The 23,239-nt window shown below is 48.3% G+C and overlaps 1 protein-coding gene across 4 annotated transcripts in view; it reads right to left on the bottom strand.

Moving 5' to 3' along the window:
- Positions 1 to 23,239, bottom strand: part of DNAH10 (dynein axonemal heavy chain 10) — a 146,046-nt gene that overhangs the window by 115,270 nt on the left and 7,537 nt on the right. For all 4 annotated transcript variants that reach the window (XR_003973202.2, XM_030336257.1, XM_030336258.1 and 1 more), the window contains exons 4-10: positions 23,024 to 23,132; positions 19,596 to 19,711; positions 15,961 to 16,171; positions 10,194 to 10,351; positions 9,222 to 9,452; positions 6,777 to 6,967; positions 4,875 to 5,073 (exon numbers count right to left, since the gene is read on the bottom strand). Coding sequence is in view for 3 of the 4 variants with exons in the window: in XM_030336257.1 (XP_030192117.1) it covers positions 4,875 to 5,073; positions 6,777 to 6,967; positions 9,222 to 9,452; positions 10,194 to 10,351; positions 15,961 to 16,171; positions 19,596 to 19,711; positions 23,024 to 23,132 (1,215 nt within the window). In the remaining variant the exon portion in view is untranslated. The remainder of the gene's footprint in view (positions 1 to 4,874; positions 5,074 to 6,776; positions 6,968 to 9,221; positions 9,453 to 10,193; positions 10,352 to 15,960; positions 16,172 to 19,595; positions 19,712 to 23,023; positions 23,133 to 23,239) is intronic.

Raw genomic sequence — 23,239 nt, 5'->3', positions numbered from 1 at the left:
ATGGAAAATTTGAACAGACCCATAACCAGCAAAGCAATTGAATCAGGGGGCACCTGGGTGGCTCAGTAGTCAAGCATCTGACTTCGGCTCAGGTGATGATCTCACAGTAGGTGAGTTCAAGCCCTATATCGGGTGAGCTCATGCCCTGTTTCAGGTGAGCTCGTGCCCTGCATCGGGTGAGCCCCAGCCCTGCTTTGGGTAAAAATCACAAGCCCCAGTTGAGCCCCACTTCTCTCTCTCTGTCTCTCCCTCCCTCCCTCTACCCCCCATGGGATCCTTTGTCTCTCAAAAGAAAAGAAAGAAAAAGAAACAGAGAAAGAAAGAGAAATTGAATCAGTAGTCAAAAATCTCCCAATAAACAAGAGTCCAGAGACAGATGGCTTCCAAGGGAAATTCTACCAAACATTTAAAGAAGAACTGGGTGGCTCAGTCAGTTAAGTGTCTGACTCTTGATTTCAGCTCAGGTCATGATCTCAAGGTTCATGAGTTCAAGCCCCACATGGGGTTCTGCGTAAGAGCCTGCTTGGGATTCTTTCTTTCCTTCTCTCTCTCCCCTCCTCCACCACTCATACTTGCACTCTCTCTCTCAAAATAAATAAATAAACTTTAAAAAATAAAGAAAGAAGAATTAATACCTATTCTTCTGAAACTGTTCCAAAAAACAGAAATTGAAGGAAAACTTTCAAACTCATTCTACGAGGCCAGCATTACCTTGATTCCAAAACCAGACAAAGACTCCACTGAAAAAAAAAACCACAGGCCAATATCCTTGATGAACATGGATGCAAAAATTCTCAATAAGATACTAGAAAATTGAATCCAACAGTACATTAAAAGAATTATTTTCCATGATCAAGTGGGATTTATTCCTGGGCTACAGAGGTGGTTCAACATCCACAAATCAAACAATGCGATACACCACATTAATAGAAGAAAGGATACGAACCATATGAAATTCTCAATAGAGGCAGAAAAAGCACTTGACAAAATACAGCATCAATTCTTGATAAAAACCCTCTAAAAAGTAGGGATAGAGGGAACATACCTCAACATCAGAAAGACCCACAGCTATTATCATCCTCAATGGGGAAAAAATGGAGAGCTTTCTCCCTAAAGTCAGGAACATGACAGAAATGTCCACTCTCACCACTGTTGTTCAACATAGCACTGGAAGTCCTAGCCTCAGCAATCAGACAACAAAAAGAAATAAAAGGCATCCAAATCAACAAGAAAAAAAGTCAAACTTTCACTCCTCACAGAGGACATGATACTCCACATAGAAAACCCAAAAGACTCCACCAGAGAATTTTCTAGATTCATTGATACGAGAATTTAGCAAAGTCACAGGATACAAAATCAACATACAGAAGTTCGTTGCAGTTCTTTTTTTTTAATATTTATTTATTTTGGGGAGAGCACAAGCAGGGAAGGGGCAGGGAGAGGGGGACAGAGGATCTGAAGTGGGCTTTGCACAGACAGGTTGATGACAGCAAGCCCAATGTGGGGCTTGAACTCACGAACCACGAGATCATGACCTGAGCCGAAGTCGGATGTTCAACCAACTGACTGAGTCACCCAGGTGCCCCGTTACATTTCTATACACCAATAATGAAGTAGCAGAAAAGAGAAATCAAAGAATCGGTCCCACTACCATGACACCAAAAACCATAACATACCTAGGGATAAACCTAACCAAAGAAGTAAAAGATCTGTACTCTGAAAACTATAGAATACTTATAAAAGAAACTGAAGACGCAAAGAAATGGAAAAACATTCCATGCTCATGGATTGGAAGAACAATATTGTTAAAATGTCTATACTACCCAAAGCAATTTATACATTCAATGCCGTATAAATAACACCTGTCAAAATAACACCAGCATTTTTCACAGAACTGGAACTTGGAATTCAAAAATTTATATGAAACCAGAAAAGACCTCAAATAGCCAAAGTAATGTTGAAAAAGAGAAGCGAAGCTGGAGGCCTTACAATTCCGGACTTCTAGCTGTATTACAAAGCTGTAATCATCAGGACGGTATGGTACTGGCACAAAAACAGACAAATAGATCAATGGAACAGAATAGAGAACCCAGAAATGGACCCACAACTATAGGGTGAACTAATTTTCAACAAAGCAGGAATGACTATCCAATGGAAAAAAGGCTCTTCAACAAATGGTGTTAGGAAAACTGGACAGCAACATACAGAAGAACTGGACCGCTTTCTTACACCATACACAAAAATAAATTCAAAATGGATGAAAGACCTCAGTGTGAGACAGGAAACCATCAACATCCTAGAGGAGAACATCTCTTTGACCTTGGCCGTAGCAAGTTCTTACTAGACGCGTCTTCAGAGGCAAGGGAAACAAAAGCAAAAATGAACTACTGGGATTTCCTCAAGATAAAAAGCTTCTGCACCATGAAGGAAACAATCGACAAAACTAACAGGCAACTGACCGAATGGGAAAAGATATTTGCAAATGACATCTCTGATATCAAAGGGTTACTATCCAAAATCTATAAAGAACTTCTCAAACTCAACACCCAAAAGAACAGATAATCCAATGAAGAAATGGGCAGAAGACATGAACAGACACTTCTCCAAAGAAGACATCCAGATGACTGACAGACACGTGAAAAAATGCTCAACATCACTCATCATCAGGAAAATACAAGTCAAAACCACAATGAGATACCACCTCACACCTCTCAGAATGTCTAAAATGAACAACACAAGAAACAACAGGTATTGGCGAGGATGTAGAGAAAAGTGAACCCTTAGCACTTCTGGTGGGAGGGCAAACTGGTGCAGCCGCACTGGAAAACAGTATGGAAGTTCCTCAAAAAGTTAAAAGTAGAACTATCCTACAGCCCAGCAATTGTACTACTAGGTATTTATCCAAAGGATAAAAAAAAGAAAATACTGATTCAAAAGGGGACAATGTTTATGGCAGTGCTATCAACGGTAGCCAAATTATGGAAAGAGCCCAGATGTCCTTCGACTGATGAATGGATAAAGAAGAGGTGATATTTTATATATGCAATGGGATATCATCCAGCCATCAAAAGAACGAAATCTTGCCATTTGCAAGGATACGGATGGAACTGGAGAGTATTCTACTTAGTGAAGTAAGTCGGAGAAAGACAAATACCATGATTTCACACATACATAGAATTTAAGAAACAAAACAAAACAAAACAAAGGATCATGGGGGGAAAGAAAGAAACGAAAACCAAGAAACAGACTCTTAGCTCCAGAGAACACGCCAATGGCTACCAGAGGGGAGGGTGTGGGGAGGTGAGTGAACCAGGTGATGGGGACGAAGGAGGGCATTTGTTGTGATGAGCGCAGGGTGTGGTATGGAAGTATTGAGTCTCTATATCGTACGCCTGCAACTGATATCGCACTGTATGTTAAGTAACTGGAATTCAAGTTTTAAAAACTTAAAAAATTTTCTGAATTAAAAAAATTAAAAGAAGTGGGAGAAAACCAACCAAGTCAGCTGTGTGCCGCGCTGTCGCATCATTCTGGCAATGACGTACATCTGCACATTCGAGTGACGAAGTACAAATCACGTCTTTTCAGTGATTCCGCATACGAGTCAAATGGCCTTGTATCTGCCCTTTAAGCGAACACTGCGCAATGTAAATATGAATGGTAAAACTCATGGAATAATTTAAATATTAATTTGAGAGAGAGAGAGAGAGAAAGTGCTAGCAGGGGAGGGGCAGAGAGAGGGAGAGGGAGAGAATCCCAAGCAGGCTCCACCCTGTCAGTGCAGAGCCCAAGTGCACAGGGGCTTGAACTCGCAAACGTGAGATCGGGACCTGAGCTGAAATTAAGAGTCAGATGCTCGGGGCGCCTGGGTGGCTCAGTCGGTTAAATGTCCAACTTCCGCTCAGGTCATGATCTCAGCTCATGGGTTCGAGCCCTACATAGGGCTCTCCACTGTCAGTGTGGAGCCCACTTCGGATTCTCTGTCTCCTTCTCTCTCTGCCCCTCTCCTGCTTGCGCGCTCTCTCTCTCTCTCAAAAATAAACAAACATTAAATAAAAAAAGAGCCACCCAGGTGCCCCAAATCATGGAATAATTTAAATGTTGAATTTCCCTTCACCTTCTTTACTTTGCCACAGTCGTGGGCAAACAAAAAATAAAGCCTGCCGAGGTAAGAGATGTCAGAAGAAAGGGAAAAGCTTTAGATTTTAATGCTTTTAATAGCATTTTTTTCCTACTTTTTGAACAAGGGGTCCCACATCTGTTGCACTGGGCACGGCAGGTGACGTAGCCGGCCCTGGTAGCAAGCACGGGTGCCTGGCACAAGTGAGCGCTCCGTAAATACTAAGAATGAACGGACGGATGGACCTTCGTGAGACAAAGAACAGTGGATAATTCATCCAACCAGCCACTAGACCCTTCGACCGTTTATTCAAGAGAGAGAGGGACCAGATAAACAAGGAGTCCCTGAAGGATGGGTAGCAGCCGAAACAATAGGCAGGATGATGTGGCGTCAGGAGAGAATAAGTCTTGGACTAGACTTTGAGGAATTCCGACATTTAACGGAAAGACAGGAGGGGGAGGATTCTGCAAAAGCTACGAGGCAGGCGTGGCCGGAGGTCAAAGGACAGCTGAGAGCGGGGTGACAGGAGACAAGGAGAAGTGCGAGCGGTCTGGCCCGCTTTGGTACCTTCCGGTACATTCTGCGTGGTCTCTCAAGGGTTTCCCTCCCTCCCCCGCCAGCCCCTGTCCGTCTCCTGGTTTCCGCTGGACACGGACAGCGTGCCATCAAAAAGCCAAACCGCTTTCCGTCCAGCCACGTCCGAACCCCAGCCACCTTTCGGGGCATGGGAGAACACCCGCTCCAGCCTCCCCACCTGCAGGATGTCGCAGAGATCCTGGCAGATGGCAGCCATGTAATCCGTTCTCTCAAACAGCCGCTTTCGATCAAACTCCCACCGAGCTTCTCTCCCCGAAGCCTCGATCTTGGCCCTGGTGTCGAAATAGGCCTTTTTCCACGTGTGCAGGGCGTTCCTGGCCTCCGAGGTTTTGTGCTGGGCGCTGGCTCGATTTTCTCTGTGGAGCAAAGAGATGCAGCGACGGGGGGGAAGGCTGAGCCTCGGTGGCGGGTCCGAGCCACACAGCCCAAGGGGAGCAGGTTTCCGAGGGGAGCACCGTCCCCGAGGAGCAGGGCCTCCCCATCCCACAGTCCCCTGCACCGGCCTACGAGGGTGCGACCCCCTTGCAGATCTGTAGGCCACCCCCGGGGCTGAACGGCACCCGGCCGGCCGCCCACCCAACCGGCAGAGCTGCGGCTCTCCTGGGGAGCTCTCTGTTCCAGCCGGAAGGGGACCGGTAGCCTCGGGCCGGGCCACAAGTCAACAGTGAAGGCTGCAGCACCACAGGGAAATGACAAAGCCAAGATTGTTGTGCCTCTTTCACCTGCAGAGTTTTTTTTTGTTTGTTTTTTAGGAAAGTGAACATCTGCACCTCCTTCTACATTGATCCCAGAGGCCCTCCGGCCTTAGGGGCCCTGGGACTTGGTGTCTCCCAGGATAACTAAGGAAGACAATCCTGATTAAAATAAAATAACCTACGTGTCCACACGACAGGCTATTAGTTGGCTCTAAAGGGGAATGAGGCCCTGACACCGGCTCCCACACGGGTGAACCTTGAAACCATGGTGCTGATACCCAAGGGACACAGGAATGCTGACGCAGAGGGGCACTTGTACCCCAACGCTTATAGCAGCACTTTCAACAATGGCCAAACGATGGAAAGAGCCTAAATGTCCATCAACTGACGAATGGATAAAGAAATTGTGGTTTATATACACAATGGAGTACTACGTGGCAATGAGAAAGAATGAAATCTGGCCCTTTGTAGCAACGTGGATGGAACTGGAGAGTGTGATGCTAAGTGAAATAAGCCATACAGAGAAAGATACCATATGTTTTCACTCTTACGTGGATCCTGAGAAACTTAACAGAAGACCAGGGGGGAGAAGGGAAAAAAAAGTTAGAGAAGGTGAGAGCCAAACCAGAAGAGACTCTTAAAAACTGAAAGTAAACTGAGGGTTGATGGGGGGTGGGAGGGAGGGGAAAGTGGGTGATGGGCATTGAGGAGGGCACCTGTTGGCATGAGCACTGGGTGTTGTATGGAAACCAATTTGACAATAAATTTCATATTTAAAAAAGAAAAAGAAAAAAACCATGGTGCTGAGCAGAAGGAGTCTGTCGTAAAAGCCACCATGTGTATGACTCCATTTGTACGAATGTTCAGAAAAGGCAAATCAAGAGAGACAGAAAGTAGATCTGTGGTTGCCCAAGGCAAGGTGGGCTGGGGAGGCCGGATGTGACAGCTAAAGGGTTTGGGGTTTCTTTTTGGATTAGAGAAAATATTCCACAATCGATTGTGGCCACAGATACACAACTCCAAATACACCAAGAGCCGTTGGCTTGTACATTCTGGTGAATCGTACGGTGTGTGCATCATGTTTCAATAAAGCTGTTTAAGGGGCGCCCGGGTGGCTCAGTAGGTTAAGCATCCGACTCTTGATTTCAGCTCAGGTCATGATCTCAAGGTTCGTGAGGTCAAGCCCCGAGTCTGTCTGTCTGTCTGTCTGTCTGTCTGTCTCTCTCTCTCTCTCTCTCTCTCTCCTCCCCCCCCCCGCCTCCCCCTTCCCCCAGTGACATTCTCTTTCTCTCTCAAAATAAATAAACTTAAAAAAAAAAAGCTGTTTAAGATCTTCGGGAAAACATAGCATCGCTACTTCTCACTTGAACAAAGTCCGCAGGTTGACCACTCTGCAGACTCTTTCGGCGATTTCCCAGGCGATCCGCTCCATGAGCGGAATCATCCTTTCATCTTTATTGTAGTGTCGGGAGATGATCCACACCATCCTCAGGGCACTCATCATGGAAGGGATGGTCTCCAGGACGACGTGAAAGCTAGATCCGTGCGTGATGTTCTAATCGGAGAGAGCAAGCAACCTTAGCCTTGGGGTCCGAGTAGTTTGATAGAGCGGCACGTGCGCGGGAAGTTTCACTCTTCCTAATTCAAAAAGTGTACTTAGTGCGGGAGGAAGCGTTTCACCACCGAAAGGAGTCTGAAATAGGTCTGTGCACACTGACACGGAAAGACAGATAAGATTTACAATTAAAGTAAACAAAGCCATTTGAAGCAGTGTATAAAGTAGGAGTGTGTATATACATAAATAGATACGTAGAGAGCGAGAAAAGTAAATATAGAGAAAAAGAATATATATGTATAGCTATTGAGTACACACACACACCCAGTACATATTCCGTGTGGCAGATTGTATTTTCCAAACACAGCCACAACATCTTGACTGTGTCCCCCTCGCCATTAAGAGACCGAGTCATCTCCACCCCCTCGAGTCTGCACAGGCTGTTACTTCTTTAGTCAGTAGAATATGGCGGCCGTAATGCTGCTTCTGGTCTCTTGGAAGCCAGCCACCATGTAAACGGTATGACCATCCGGGGGACTGGGTGGCTCAGTCATTTAAGCACCAGAACACTTACTTCAGTTCAAGTCACGATCTCGCAGTTGTGAGACTGAGCTCCGAGTCAGGCTTCACACTGAGCGTGGAGCCTGCTTGGGATTCTCTCTCTCTCTCTCTCTCCCTCCCTCCCTCCCTCCCTCCCTCCCTCCCTCTCAAAATAAAGAAGCATTAGGGGCGCCTGGGTGGCTCAGTCGGTTAAGCGTCTGACTTCGGCTCAGGTCATGATCTCACGGTTCCTGAGTTCGAGCCCTGCATCAGGCTCTCTGCTGCCAGCACGGAGCCTCTGTCCCCCCTCTCTCTGCCCCTCCCCTGCTGATTCTCTCCCTCTCCCCCTCGATCTCTCTCTCGTTCTCTCAAAAATAAATAAAGTCTTTAAAAATTTTTTTAAAAAGCAAGCATGGCCACCCTATTACCCTGAAGCCACCAGGCTTTGAGACATCCAAACCACGTAGAGAAATACTAGGGACTTAGATACCACACGTAGAAAAAAGGCCCAGGAGCACCAGACGCCAGATGTGTGGGCGAAGAAGCCACGTGGAAGGGGTCCCGCAGCCCAGCCCCCCCAGCTGTTGTACATGAGCCAAGAGGAACCGCCCAGCTAAGCTTTCCCCAAACTCCTGACCCACAAAATGGGAAGACAAAGAACACAACTGTCATTGAGAAAGTGAAAACGCACACAGATTGGAATATCGCTAAGCGTGTATCTGATAAGGAACTTGTATTCAAAAATGTTTAACTCATAAATCAATGATGAGGCAAATTAAAAATGGGGAAAAGATTACAACAGATGTTTCACCAAAGATACGCGAACGGCCTAAGAAGCAGGGTGAAAGGTGTTCAACCTCATCAGTCACTAGGGAATGTAAACCAAAGTCGTGGTGAGACAGAACAAAAGATGTACGATGCCACGTGTATACCAAGAAGGGGCAAATTCAGAGAGACAGAAAGTGGGATAGAGGTTACCAGAGGGGCAGGGAGGAGGGAATCGGAGCTCAAGGGGTCCAAGTTTATGTCGGGGATGATGAAAATGGCTTGCTTACGGATCATGTGGATGGGCACCCAGCACCGTGTACGTTTTTTTTTTTTAATGTTTATTTATTTTTGAGAGACAGAGCATGTGAGCAGGGAAGGGCAGAGACAGGGAGACACAGAATCTGAAGCAGGCTCTAGGCTCTGAGCTGTCAGCACAGAGCCCGACACGGAGCTCGAACTCACAAACCGTGAGATCATGATTTGAGCCGAAGTCAAATGCTTAACTGACTGAGCCACGCAGGCGCCCCTCGTGTATGTACTTAATGCCACTGAACTATATACTTGCAAGTGCTTAAAATAATGAATGTTATATGTTCGTGACCACAATTTTTTAAGTGCTGAATTAAACAAGGAAACTAGTGGTGCCTGGGTGGCTCAGTCGGTTGAGCGTCCAACTTCGGCTCAGGTCACGATCTCACGGTTCGTGGGTTTGAGCCCCGCATCAGGCTCTGTGCTGACGCCTGCTCAGAGCCCGGAGCCTGCTTCAGACTCTGCGTCTCCTTCTCTCTCTGCCCCTCCCCCGCTCACGCTTTGTCTCACTCTATTTCTCAAAAATAAATACAGGTAAGTTTAAAAAAATTTTTAAAATAAACAAACAAGGAAACTAAATCCACGTGAGAGCTAATTTACAGACCCGACTTTCCAAAGCGCAGCACGCCCGGCCTACCTTGAAATGACGTTCCACAGTGGACAGAAACCGCACGTTGTCTGAGGCCTCCATGTGGAGCTTGAATAATTCAGTTAAGACTGGCTGCAGGTTGGCCACAAGCATAGAATCTGATTCCTTGATCACATCCAAGACCTTCCTGACCATTGGAAGCTTTGTTTGCTCATGGAGCGCACTTAGGGTTGCATTTCTTTCCCGCCAGAATTCAATTTCGGCCAGAGGACCGTTACCCTGCAACGTGACGCGAACACATAAACCGTCATCGCTCGTGCGGAAGGCACACTTGTGGTGGTTTCTACAGAACCCCTCCCTCTCTTCCCAACTGCTCCAAATGGGAACCGAGCCCTGCACTTGACCTCAGATGGTCCAGTCAGAGCGAATGTCAGGACTCTGGCTAAGAAAGCCAAGCCGCTCTCTTTCTCTGGAGAACTGATGGGGCAATGTACCACGCCACGAAGGAAACCAGCCTGAGGAGGAAGCCTCCAGACCAGCATCCTGACACACAGTATGACCTCTGTCAGCCCACGGGGTAATGTGGCTGCACGCTAACAGCAGAAAGCCCAGGAACGATGGTGTGGGGATTTTGAACTTTTTATTAAATTTTGTTTAATGTTTCTTTATTTCTGAGACAGAGACAGAGCATGAGTGAGGGAGGGGCAGGGAGAGAGGGAGACCCAGAATCCGAAGCGGGCTCCAGGCTCTGAGCTGTCAGCACAGAGCCCGACGCGGGGCTCGAACTCACAAACCGTGAGATCGTGACCTGAGCCAAAGTCGGACGCTCAACCGACTGAGCCACCCGGGCGCCCCTTTTTTTTGTTTGTTTTTTTCATTTATTTTTTTGCTTTGAACTTTCAAGGAGGCGACAAAAGAGTAAGAAGAGAGGCTGGGTCAGACAGATCCCCAGACTCCTGGCTCTTCCTCCGGTGGCCACGTGAACGGTCAGGGAAACTTCAAAAGTGCGGCCTGAGTTACCTGAGGGGTCTTCTTCAGCTGGCCCTCCACAGCTGCGGATATCAGATTCAGCCAGTTTATCACACACTGCTCTAAGGTTTCAACGGCTTCCGGGTCAGCTGCCAGGTCAGACACCTCTCTGTCCACACTGATGCTTGGCATTTCCAACTTAATCTCCCCTGGTAGGATAACAACGGTCAGTTAGCCACCAGTTCGGGGGAAATGATTACAGACAGTAATGTCCAAGTGAGTCGGATGGCTCTTCTCTCCAGACATCAGTACAGCGAGATCCGATTCGTCCCCTCCACCCCCCACCCCATCCTAATCCGTCTAGACTTTCATTCTCTTCCATCAGAATGTAACTAAGCATTATAGATAATTTTAACAGTGTTAAGCTTGGTCAGAATGATCTAGTTATTTAAGATGTTGCTGAATTTACAACCTAGTAACTTCAGTTTAACAATTAAACAAGGGGTGCCCGGCTGGCTCCGTTAGAAGAGCGTGTGACTCTTGATCTCGGGGTCGGGAGCTTGAGCCCTGCCTTGGGTGTAGAGATTACTTAAATAAAATCTTCAGGGGCGCCTGGATGGCATCTGACATCAGCTCACGTCATGATCTCGCGGTTCGTGGGTTCGAGTCCTGCGTCGGGCTCCGTGCTGACAGCTCAGAGCCTGGAGCTTGCTTCACATTCTGTGTCTCCCTCTCTCTCTGCCCCTCCCCCATATGTGCTCTGTCTCTCACTCTCACTCTCTCTCACGCTCGAAAATATATAAACATTAAAAAAATTTAAGAAAAAATAAAATCTTAAAAAAATATAAATAATAAAAAAATTAAACTAACAACCAGATATTTGAGAAAACCTCCAGCAGGGAATAGGCCCAGATAAATCAGAAACAATGACCTCAGAGGAGATTAAGACAACGTAAAGAATTTGTTTTTAATCCCAATTATCAGTCTCAGAGATGTGAGGCAATATGGCACCCACGAAACAAGAACAGAAGGCTTTGGAAAAGGGATAATCACAGAATAAGAGGTCTTAAAAATTAAAAATATGATAGCTGAGAGCCACCTGGGTGGCTGAGTCAGTTAAGCACCTGACTCTTTTTTGGGTGGTGGGGTAGGAGGGAGAGCGCAAGCCGGGGAGGGGTAGAGAGAAGGGGACAGAGGATCTGAAGCGGGCTTTGTGCTGACAGCAGTGAGCCCGACGTGGGGCTCGAACTCACGAACCGTGAGATCATGACCTGAGCCGAAATCGGACGCTCAACCAACTGAGCCACCCTGGTGCCCCTAAGCATCTGACTCTTGATCTCAGCTCAGGTCTTGATCTTACGGTCATAAGTTGAAGCCCCTCACTGGGCTTACAAAAAAAATGTGATAGCTGATGTGAAAAAGTTGAGTCAAAGGTTGGGGAAGATAAAAGTTGAGGAACTCTTCAGAAAAGCTGAATATAAAGACAAAGAGGTGGGAAAGACAAGAGAAAAGATGAGCAACAGAATCAGCAGCGTCCCCCAATGTTAGCAAGAAAGAACAGAGACAAATAGTGGAAGAAATTAGCAAAAGGAGTTTTCAGACTACAAAGCTAGGTCTTCAGGTGGAAAATATTCACACAGCGCTCAGCAAAACGAATGGAGAAAGGACCACACAAAAAGGTCCATCATCCCAGCATTTTAAGGCATGAAGATAAAGACACACTCCTAAAAGTTCACATAAAGGGGAGAGGAAAAAAACAGAAAAGAAAAGAGGAGAGGAGAGGAGAGGAGAGGAGAGGAGAGGAGAGGAGAGGAGAGGAGAGGATAGGAAAGCCTTCTCCCCCCTCCCCACAAAAAGCCCTCCCCGCCACTACGACGCCGACCCTCCAAAAGAAAGGAGAAGAAAGAAAAGAAAGAAAGAAAGAAAGAAAGAAAGAAAGAAGAAAGAAAAGAAAGAAAAGACAAAAGAAAAGAAAGAAAAAGAAAAATCCAATTTCTCATAAGGAACGCTGGATACTACAGAACAATGACGAAAACTGTATTTGAAATTCTGTGCCGGGGAGCCTGGGTGACTCATTTGGTTAAGCGTCCAACCCCAGCTCAGGTCATGATCTCATAGTTCGTGGGTTCGAGCCCCACATCAGGCTCTCTGCTGTCAGCACAGAGCTCACTTCAGATCCTCTGTCCCCGACCCCCCGCCCCGCTTCTCTCTTTCAAAACCAAACAAAAAGAAATTTTATGTGTTAAAACTTTTTTAAACTCCAACTTCTGTGCCCAAACGATTAACCGTGAAGACAGAATAAAGTCATTTTCAGACACCCAAGTTCTCATAAAATTATTTCCCACACACCTTTTTTTTTTTTTTTATTTAAAGTTTTTTTTTTTTTCAACGTTTATTTATTTTTGGGACAGAGAGAGACAGAGCATGAACGGGGGAGGGGCAGAGAGAGAGGGAGACACAGAATCGGAAGCAGGCTCCAGGCTCTGAGCCATCAGCCCAGAGCCCGACGCGGGGCTCGAACTCACAGACCGCGAGATGGTGACCTGGCTGAAGTCGGACGCTTAACCGACTGCGCCACCCAGGCGCCCCCACACACCTTTTCTAAGGAAGTTACTTAGGGATGTATTCCTACATGATGAGGGAGTAACCCAACTAAGAGAGAAGACCTGGGATCCAGGAAACATCGCATCTAGGACACAGCCATGCACCACGCTGACAGAGCAACCAGCCTGCGTTGCAACAGGGGACACAGGACAGTGAGAGGGAGAACATCTACTAAGAGGAGGGGCTTTTGCAAAAACAAAACCAGAGAGGACGGTACAAGATATTTTTATAAGATCCTTTAAGAAAAGAATGGCAATTCTGAAGGCTGGAGGAGGAAAGGGAAGTATATACTTGTATTAAAAATTCATGGGGCGCCTGGGTGGCTCAGTAGGTCGGGCAACTGACTTCGGTTCAGGTCACAAACTCACAGTTGTTCGTGGGTTCGAGCCCCGCGTCGGGCTCCGTGTGGACAGCCGTGAGGTCTGGAGCCTGCTTCGGATCCTGTCTCCCTCTCTCTCTGCTGCCCCACCCCTACTCATGCTCACGCTCACTCTCTCGCTCTCTCTCTCAAAAATAAACATTTAAAAATTTTTATATTAAAAAAAATTCATTCCACGACAGATTACCTGACCCCTGTGGATCTCATGCATCTTAAAAAGAGAAAAGGGTAAAAGAGCTTTTTCAATTGACAGCCAATAACTTACAAAAAACCATTCGTATGGCTTAATGTTCTATAAGTAAAAACAAATTTCTTCCTCAAGATGATACTATAAAACAGGAATTGGCAAAGTTTTTAAGTTTTTTTCTTCTAAGTAATCTCTACACCCAATGCGAGACTCGAACTCACAACCCTGAGATCGAGAGTCACATGCTCCACCGAATGAGCTGGCCAGGCGCTCCCACAAATTTTTTTCTTAAAAACGTATCAGACGGTAAATATTTCCAGCTTTGCAGACCAAGAGGCTTTGCAGCTAAGGGCAGACTGTAGGTCCTTATTTAATCATTTAAAATCTAAATATTGGAAACGCTAAGTACTATTCTTAGCCCACAGGCCACACAAAACAACCAGCAGGTGGGATTTGGCACACGCACCATAACTTGCTGACCCACGTTACAGAGTAGTAATTTATCTGCTTTTCTGGTTTTCTACATCATACATGCCCATTGTAGGAAAACGGGAAAAAAAGAAAACCATCGTACTCTCGCAACCTAGAGTGACTGATAGTCACAGATGACGTTTCATTGCATTTCCTTCTTGTATTTTATCTAAAACACAAAAATGTGTCCACTCAGCTACATTTTGACATTAGACACAAAAATCATATCCGAGATTAGAAGAAACATCTTTCCACATCTCTGCTGTTTTACACTATTTCGGGGAGAGATGGGTCAGGTAGACACGCAAAATAACGGAACATGAGACAGTAAAACAAACACAGACACCAAGAGAATATCACTTCTTGGGGGATTAAAAAAAAAAAAAAAACATTCTAAACCAAAAGTCTGGGGCACCTGGGTGGCTCAGTCTGTTGAGCGTCCGACTTCGGCTCAGGTCACGATCTCGTGGTTCGTGAGTTCGAGCCCCGCATCAGGCTCTGTGCCGACGGCTTGGAGCCTGGACCCCGCTTCGGATTCTGTGTCTCTCTCTCTCTCTGCCCCTCCTTCACTTGCACTCGGTCTCTATCTCTCTCAAAAATAAATAAACATTAAAAAAGAAATTTACTTTATTTTTTTTTTCAACGTTTATTTATTTTTGGGACAGAGAGAGACAGAGCATGAACGGGGGAGGGGCAGAGAGAGAGGGAGACACAGAATCGGAAACAGGCTCCAGGCTCCGAGCCATCAGCCCAGAGCCCGACGCGGGGCTCGAACTCACGGGCCGCGAGATGGTGACCTGGCTGAAGTCGGACGCTTAACCGACTGCGCCACCCAGGCGCCCCTAAAAAAGAAATTTAAACCAAAAGTCTGGGGGCTCCTGAGTAGCTCAAGCGGTTGAGCATCCAACTCTTGATTTCAGCTCAGGTCACGATCTCATGGTTCGTGGGACTGAGCCCCACGTGGGCTCCATGCCGACAGTGTGGAGCCTACTTGGGATTCTCTCTCTCCCCTCTCTCTGCCCCTCCTCTGCTCACTTGCTCACAGTGAGTGAGTGAGTGAGTGAGTGAGTGAGTGAGTGAGTGAATGAATGAATGAAAAACACATGTCCATAGCACGTTATCAAAAGTTTGGCTCTCAGGGCGCCTGGGTGGCTCAGTCGGTTAAGCGTCTGACTTCGGCTCAGATCACGACCTCGCGGTTTGTGAGTTCGAGCCCCACACTGGGCTCTCTGCTGTCAGTACAGAGCCTGCTTTGGATCCTCCGCTCCCCTTTCTCTCTGTCCCTCCACCGCTTGTGCTCGCTCCCTCCCTCTCTCAAAAATAAATAAGTGTTAAAAAAAAAATTGGATCTCTGCGGGTGTTTCTAGTCTTAGAGAAAATTGCTACTAAGTGGGGTGTGTTAAATTTTACTTTCGGGGCGGGGTGAGATTTCTCTTCCTCGAAAGCAACGCCATCTCGCAGGCCGTGATAGCCCTTGCCGAGAAATCGCCTGTCGGCTTTCACAGGATAGGGCTCTCCAAAGCGTAACCCCAAATGGGACTCACCTTCCCCACTACGCCAGCCTCTCGACCTTGCTGTTCTCCATGACACACGTGCTCCCAGGCTCTGGGACTCTCACCATGCCATCCTCCCCCACGTCGTGAGGTACAGGCCCCCAGTAGCTGCTGCAGCCCCACCACGTGTGGGGCCCTGGGCTTGGACACTAACTAAGCCAGGACCGGCCATCCACCCTTCCTCGTTCACGGAAACCCCATTCTTTCAAACTCCCTTCTCTCATTCAGCCCTCTCTCCCTGCCCGAAATGTCCTTGCTCCCCAACGCCACCCACTAACGCTCTGCTGTCCATTCAGAGGAGGTCGAATGCCGCCTCCTTCAGGAAGCCTCCTGTGATTTCCTCCTGCTTCCGCCACAGGGTCTCCCTCCTCCAAACCCTAAAAGTCCTAATAGCTTTCCCAAGCTCTCATCTGCCACACAGTTCCTTGTGCACCAGACGATAAGACCCTTGAGGACAAGGATTCGTTGTTTCTCTGTGCATCTTCCTTCCAGCTCGGGGTCGCTCAGATGGTGGGCAGAGAAAAAAGAATGATTACAAATGAAAACAAGACTCCTGGACTCTTACGTCGCCTTCCTAAAGGACATTCCCGCGCGTAACGAAACAGAAGAAAACATGAAGCTTACCTTCCAGTTGCTGCATTGTCCTTTGAATATTATTTGCAAATTTCTGGATGTTCATTAAAAATTCATCCCGTATTAACTGCATGCTGTGATACGTCTCCCCGGGCACACTAGGGAGCCCCGCCTCATACTCGGAAGAGTCCGAGATTTTCTCGGACGCAAATCCCGTGGCCGCATCCTTGTGCTGACTGAAGGACAGAGCTGGCATGAAAACCTGAAACGTCAAGTTTATGAGACGAATCAATGTCATGTCCAATAACTCATGCACTTCCGCGGCCCCCGGCTTCGAATGTTCTGTGAGAGGCGGCACAGATAATGGCAACAAAGTGGAGAGAACTCGAGCCCAGAGCACAGACCTAAAGACAGAGAAATGTTGTTTGACCTAACACGACCCCAGGAGGAGAACGTGACCCAAGCGCGAGGTGACCGTCCAGATCAGCATACTGTATTTCTTTAGGTCACCGGCCACACAAACAGCTGAAGAGTCAGTCAGCTCAGGGCCAAGCTAGTTCATGTGGAGGTTAAAATAGGGAGGGGGAGGGGGCGCCTGGGTGGCTCAGCTGGTTGAGGATCGGACTTCAGCTCAGGTCATGATCTCACTGTTGGTGAGTTCGAGTCCCGCTTCGGGTGAACATGAGCTCCACTTTTCTCTCTCTCTCTCTCTCTACCCCTCGTGGGATTCTCTCTCTCCCTCTCTGCCTCTCTGCCCCTCGCTCACTTGTGCCCTCCCTCCTCCATTTAAATGCCTGTGGGTCAGTTGGATGGTTGGTTGGTTGAGTTTTGGTTTGGGCTTGTAGCTTTGCCTTTTCTTCTTAAACTTTGGTCCATCGTTGAGGACGATGTACGTGCACTTCCGATTTACTGAAGAACCCAGGATGTTTGACCAGCGGATTCCCAGTCTGGGTTCTGCTGATTGCACACTCCCAGTGACACTCACTGTGTCCCCGTGCGCTCCGTATCTCCCACTGGGTCCAGACCCTCCATCAGAATCCCTCTACCAAGACTAACGGCAATGCTCAGGAGACAATGTCTGGTTTTCTCTCCTTTCGGATGGTAGCGTCTGCTTGTTCGATGACAAGATCCGCGAACCTCTGGGAGCCACACAACCGAAATAGTCTCATCCTAACACTTCTTTATTTTATAGCTGAAATGCTTTTATAAAGAGACGCTTCTCTCATCTACTACTTAATTACCCAGTGCATTTCACGTAGAGGAGGCAGAATAAACACCTGGACCCTTTATTTGCCCAATTTTCAAAATGGTAAACGGGTGCCGTGTCACCCTGCCCCTAGCGCTCCCCCTCCCCCCATCCCCTCCTCCGGCGGCCTCTCCCTTGGTTGCTTCTATCCAGCCCCTTGGCCCCGCACCATCGCCACACTCTGGCTGGCACGTGGATAAAGTAACGTAGGGGTGAGGGCAGCGGCCGGGGTCTATCAGGAGCCAAGTGCAATGGTCTCGGTAAAAAATGCTATTGAGGTGTTCCTGGCCACCCGACCTAAAACTTCAAAACCCTTACCTTTACCACCTGCCAGTATTTCTTACCCCCTTCCCAACCTCGTCTTTCTTAACTCCCATCACTATTGAGCACGCTACCTTTCACCTTTGAACAACGCAAGGGTGAGGATGCCAACGCCCCCTCCGTGCAGTTGAAAATCCACGTATTGGGGCGCCTGGGTGGCTCAGTCGGTTAAGCGTCCGACTTCAGCCAGGTCACGATCTCACGGTCCGCGAGTTCGAGCCCCGCGTCGGGCTCTGGGCTGATGGCTCAGAGCCTGGAGCCTGTTTCCGATTCTGTGTCTCCCTCTCTCTCTGCCCCTCCCCTGTTCATGCTCTGTCTCTCTCTGTCTCAAAAATAAATAAAACGTTAAAAAAAAATTTTTTTTAATAAAAATAAAAATAAAAAAAGAAAATCCACGGATGACGTTTGACTCCCCAAATCTTAACTACTAAGAGCAGCCTGTTGACGGAAGCCTTGCCGATAACATCACCTGTCGGTTAACACTTATCAGTGTGTTCCACGTGTAATATACGGTATGCTGAACAATAAAGCAAGCTAGAAGAGGGGCGCCTGGGTGGCTGAGTCGGTTGAGCATCCGACTTCAACTCAGGTCATGATCTCACGGTCCGTGAGTTCGAGCCCCGCGTCGGGCTCTGTGCTGACAGCTCGGAGCCTGGAACCTGCTTCGGATTCTGTGTCTCCCTCTCTCTCTGCCCCTCCCCCGCTCGTGCCCCGTCTCTGTCTCTGTCTCTCTCTCTCTCTCTCTGTCCAAAATAAATAAATGTTAAAAAATTTTAAAGCAAGCTCGAGGAAAAACTGTTATTGAGAAGGAAAATACATTTACAACACTATACCGTATTTATTGGAAAAAATCCATGTAGAAGTGGACCCGTGTGGTTCAAATCATGCTGTTCAAGATCAACCGAACAGATTTTCTCACAGATCCTGTTTAATGTAAGCCTACCTGACTAGAACGAGCACTCCGTGAGGCAGATCTCGGCCGAGTTGTTCGCTCAGTGGAATACGGTAGGTGCTCAATAAATATTTTCCGGAGGAATGCCCTGAGTTCTCCCTGAGCCCCTCACACCTCAGCTCGAATGTCCGGAGAGTTCTTGGCTTTCCCTCCAGATCGGTTTCTATCCTCACCCATCTCCCTAGTGACCCGCCCGGCCGCTCACCCCCAACCGAACCCTAGGGAGTCCCTCGTGACTCTCCATTTTCCAAAACCTCCATACCCAAGTCACCAGCAAGCCCCATTGGCCCTCTCCCCAGCAAAACAGATTCTTGACACGGCCTGCCTCCCACTCCCTCCCCTGATTGAACTCCAGTCTAGACAACCATCCCCCTCCACAGACACTTCCACGGACTCCAACTGGTCCACTCTTGCCTTCAGCCCTCACCCTCGCTCCCACAGTACGATTTCCACACAACAGCCAGAGGAACGATGCCAACCAGATCATGTTATTCCCCTGCTGAAAACCTACCCTCCTTTCCAACTTTCCTCACTACTCTCTAGCCGCACAGGCCCTCCCTCTGTTCCTGGACCAGGCTATGTCTGCTCCTGCCTCAGGACCTTTGCACAAGCTATCTTCCCTGCCCAGGACGCTCTTCCCCCCAGATCTTCACAGGTCTGACCCCTTCACCCGATTCAGCCCTCCATTCAATGCCACGCCCTCAAAGGGGCCTTTCCTGACCACCTCAACCCCACCCTATCACACTTCCCTAATGACACTTCCCTAACAACTTGTCATTAGAATAGCCTGCTCGGGAGATTCTTTTTTTATTGTTTGCCTATCAGACATCGCCTCCTCAGTGAGGCCGTCCCTTACCACCACTCCCTGCACACACGAACACACACATGTGTGCACACACACACAGAGTCCATTTCTATCACATTACAAGCGTTCGTTTCACTCATGCCACTTGTCAATGTCTGATATTTTCCAGTATATGAATCTGTGTTTCGTGTCCTTCCCCAGAATAAGCTCCTGGAGCACAGAGACCTAGTCCGTGCTCCTCGCCGCTCTGCCACCAGGGCCCACGGAGGCACCCGCTGGATGTTCATTACTTGCGGAGTAAATGAATCAAACGGCCTTAGTCTTACAGAATGCTGAGGTCCCTTCCCTTCGTCCACAGTTACCTGACATAGGATATTCTTCAGAAGATGAAGCACGTTAGCGTTGATAATTCCATGCTCCACGGTCTCGGGCATGATCTCCATGGCTTCCTTCATGTTGGTAGCTTCAGAGATCATCTCTGTGTGGGAACAGATTCAGAGGGTGAGACGCGTGGGGAAGTGGCAGGCAGTGAACCTTCCAAGTGTATCTGGACCTTCCAAGGAACCTGCTCCTTCTTCCCGAGGAGCTACCAACGAATGTTCCAGGCACAGGCTCAACATGATGCTAATGTCTGTGCAAACGGCTCCCTCGGCCGCCGAGACATCAAAAGAAACCCTACGCGTTGTGGTTCACAGAGCTGCACAGACTGGAGGATCTGGCTGGAGTTGTCTGAAGTCAGACAAGAATAGAAACAGTAGCATTTTCTGGAAACGTTTGCTGGGTTCCTTGCTCTCCCTGGGTCCCGGCTCGCAGCGATGCCTCCCCAGTTCATCACCAGAGTCCTTTTTGAGTCATGGGTATTTATTTAATGTTCATTTATTTTTTGAGAGACAGAGAGAAAGCAAGCTGGGGAGGGGCAGAGAGAGAGGGAGACACAGAATCCGAGGCAGGCTCCAGGCTCTGAGCTGTCAGCACAGAGCCCCACGTGGGGCTCGAACTCATGAACCACGAGATCATGACCTGAGCTGAAGTCGGATGCTCAGCCGACCGAGACACCCAGGGGCTCGAGTCATGGGTATTTTTTCTTATTTTTTTTTTTAATTTTCTTAATGTTTACTTATTTTTGAGAGAGAGAGAGAGAGAGAGAGAGCGCGCGCGCGAGACAGCGAGCGCGCGCTGGGGAAGAGGCAGAAGGAAGGAGACACAGACTCCGAAGCAGGCTCCAGGCTCTGAGCTGCCAGCACAGAACCCGATGTGGGACTTGAACTCACAAGCCTTGAGGTCATGACCTGAGCCGAAGTCGGACGCTTAACCGACTGAGCCACCCAGGCGCCCCAGAGTCACGGGTATTTTTAAAGACAGATTTGGTAACAGCCTATTCTCCAACCGCGTTTTATTTTACACGTCTTTACTCCACCCGCACGGTACACATTTTGAAGGTCACTTGGGCCCATCCCTCAATCTAACCGGGAAACACAGCAGATACACCAACCAAGGCAGTTACCTCACTGGCTTTGGTCCCACAGCTGTGTAGACATTCTCTCCTTAATACGCTTCTTTACAGCAAACTCTTTTTTACTTAAGTAAATTTATTTTAAGGGGAAAGAACCTAAGAACCCAGAGCGGAAGAGAAAGAGAGGCTGATCTCAACGGAAGAGAACCGGCGAGACACAAAGACGACGAGAAGGCCCAGTGATGAAATCCGAGGAGATGCGGCTGCTGCCCGGCTGGCGGCCTGTGCGCCGTGGCAGGTGCTGTCCTGGAGGAGAGCACTGAGCAGGGATGAGGGGGCGCGAGCCTCTACAAGCTGTCTTCCCTACTTCTGGTTCCCGCCTACGTGGGCAGAGTCACCCGGCAGGGAGGCCCTGACCCAAAACGCCATCAAAGTTCAGAAGAGAGAAAAAGAACGCAACATGATGCTTGTTCTAGGATTTACAGGGAGTCGTGAAAACGTAGCTACGTATGTGCAGCCTCCGTGGAGGCGAAGGCGGGAGAAATGGGGGAACGTGCAGGCAGGAAGGGTGGGCAGTCAGCCTGAATCGAATGAGGCAAGAGGAAGAGCCAGGGGTCAGAAGAGACACGAGAGTGACAACCACTGGGGGGACGGGGGTGTCACCAGAAGCACCCAGGTGGCACCCAGGATGGACGAGGGCAGCGGGAATGCACAGAGGGAACATCCCGCCCGGAAGTCGCCCTGCGGGATGAACGTGGCCTCCGAGCGGCCCCTCGGCTTTAAATCACACAGCCCACGTGGACAAAGCCCCAAAGCTCTTCTTATAACTCAGGGCCACAACAGTTTGCATCTCCCTTTAACTGTTACAATAGAACTAAGAACGTATTTATACAGTCAACTCTCATTATTCGTGGGAGTTCTGTTCTGTGAGGTCACCTCCAACAAGGAATTAGCGAATACTGAACCACTGCTCCTACAGGACATACGAGGTCAGGTTTCTGCAGCCTCTGGTCACATTTTCTTAAGGTGATTTACTTATTTTGAGAGAGAGAGAAAAATGCAAGTGGGGGAGGAGAAGAGAGAGAGGGAGAGAGAGAGGATCCTAAGCAGGCCCTGCACTGTCGGCACAGAGCCTGATGCGGGGCTCGAACTCATGAACTGTGAGATCATGACCTGAAACAAAGTTGGACGCTTAACCGACTGAGCCACCCAGGTGCCCCTCTGGTCCTATTTCTTTCCTCCCCCCCTCTCTTCCTCACCCCTTCCTTTTCTTTCTTCTTTCCTCCTTTCTTTCTTGAAAGATTGAGAGAGAGAGAGAGAGAGAGAGAGAGAGCCCATGCAATTGGGGGAGAGAGACAGAGGGGGGAGAGAAACAATCCCAAGCAGGCACAGGGCTTGATCCCAGGACCCCAGGATCATGACCTGAGCCGAAAATCAAGAGTCAGACACTCAACCGACCGAAACACCCAGGCACTCCTCCGGTCACATCTTTATCAGCCATCAACACGTAACCTTGTTTTATGTGCGTTTCTGTGTAAAGATACCTTATTTAGGGGTACCTGGGTGGCTCAGTCGGTTAAGCGTCCAACTCTTGGTTTCAGCCCAGATCATGATTTTGTGGTTCATGAGTTCAAGCCCTGCATCAGGCTCCGTGCTGACGGTGCAGAGCCTGCTTGGGATTCTCTCTCTCTGCCCCTCCTCTGCTCATGTTCTCTCCCTCCCTCCCTCTCTCTCTTTCCCTCCCCCCTCAAAATAAATGAATAAACTTAAAAAAGAAACAGACACCTTATTCAACATACGCTGTTGATTCACTAGCATGGACCTCAGCCGACACTATAACTGACAGCTGATCGAAGTGTACCTAATACACCTGTGTCGTCTGGGGCCCCGTCACAGCCTTCTTGCACTCAGGAATACGGTGCTTCAGTACTACGCTTGAGGCCATTTTAAACAGTGAAATCGCCAACAAGAAGCACAAAAGAATGTGAAAACCGAGGCACCAAAGAGATCACAGTAGGAACAGTTGTTTACAAGAGTTAAAACGACGTCACCGCGTTCGCCCTCAGCTGGGAACAGGCACACGGGGGGGACTCAGAAGTTTCCCCATCCCGTGCCTGGCCCCAAATGACCTCAAAGCAACTGCAGGTACTGATTTGGGGGTTACGAAAAAAAATGCGAGCAGGTGAATTTGCAGATATGGAATCCGTGAATACTGAGGATCGACCGTACTAAAAAAAGAAAGAGTTGTATTCTCAAAAAAGCGTAAAAATAAAGAATCTCACAGAGACACCCCCACGTGCATACACACCCACACTCACACACACACTAGAACTATACCTTTTGTATTTCGGAGAAAATACACCACATTCTGGTCCAGGAACTCCTCAGGAACGGGAGTACAAAGCACATGGAGATATGTCTTTTCCACGATGTGCTTAACGGTTCTCTGGAACATGGGGAACCAAACATCAACGGGCTGAGATACATCTGCTCACCCAGACAACCTAACGTTCGGGTGCCCCTGAGCACTCCTGTCAGTGCGTTCTGGTCCCC

The sequence above is a fragment of the Lynx canadensis genome, chromosome D3, assembly GCF_007474595.2.
Source record: "Lynx canadensis isolate LIC74 chromosome D3, mLynCan4.pri.v2, whole genome shotgun sequence".
Taxonomy (NCBI): domain Eukaryota; kingdom Metazoa; phylum Chordata; class Mammalia; order Carnivora; family Felidae; genus Lynx; species Lynx canadensis.
The sequence above is the reverse complement of the archived record's forward strand: the minus strand, read 5'-3'. Positions and strand labels throughout refer to the sequence as shown.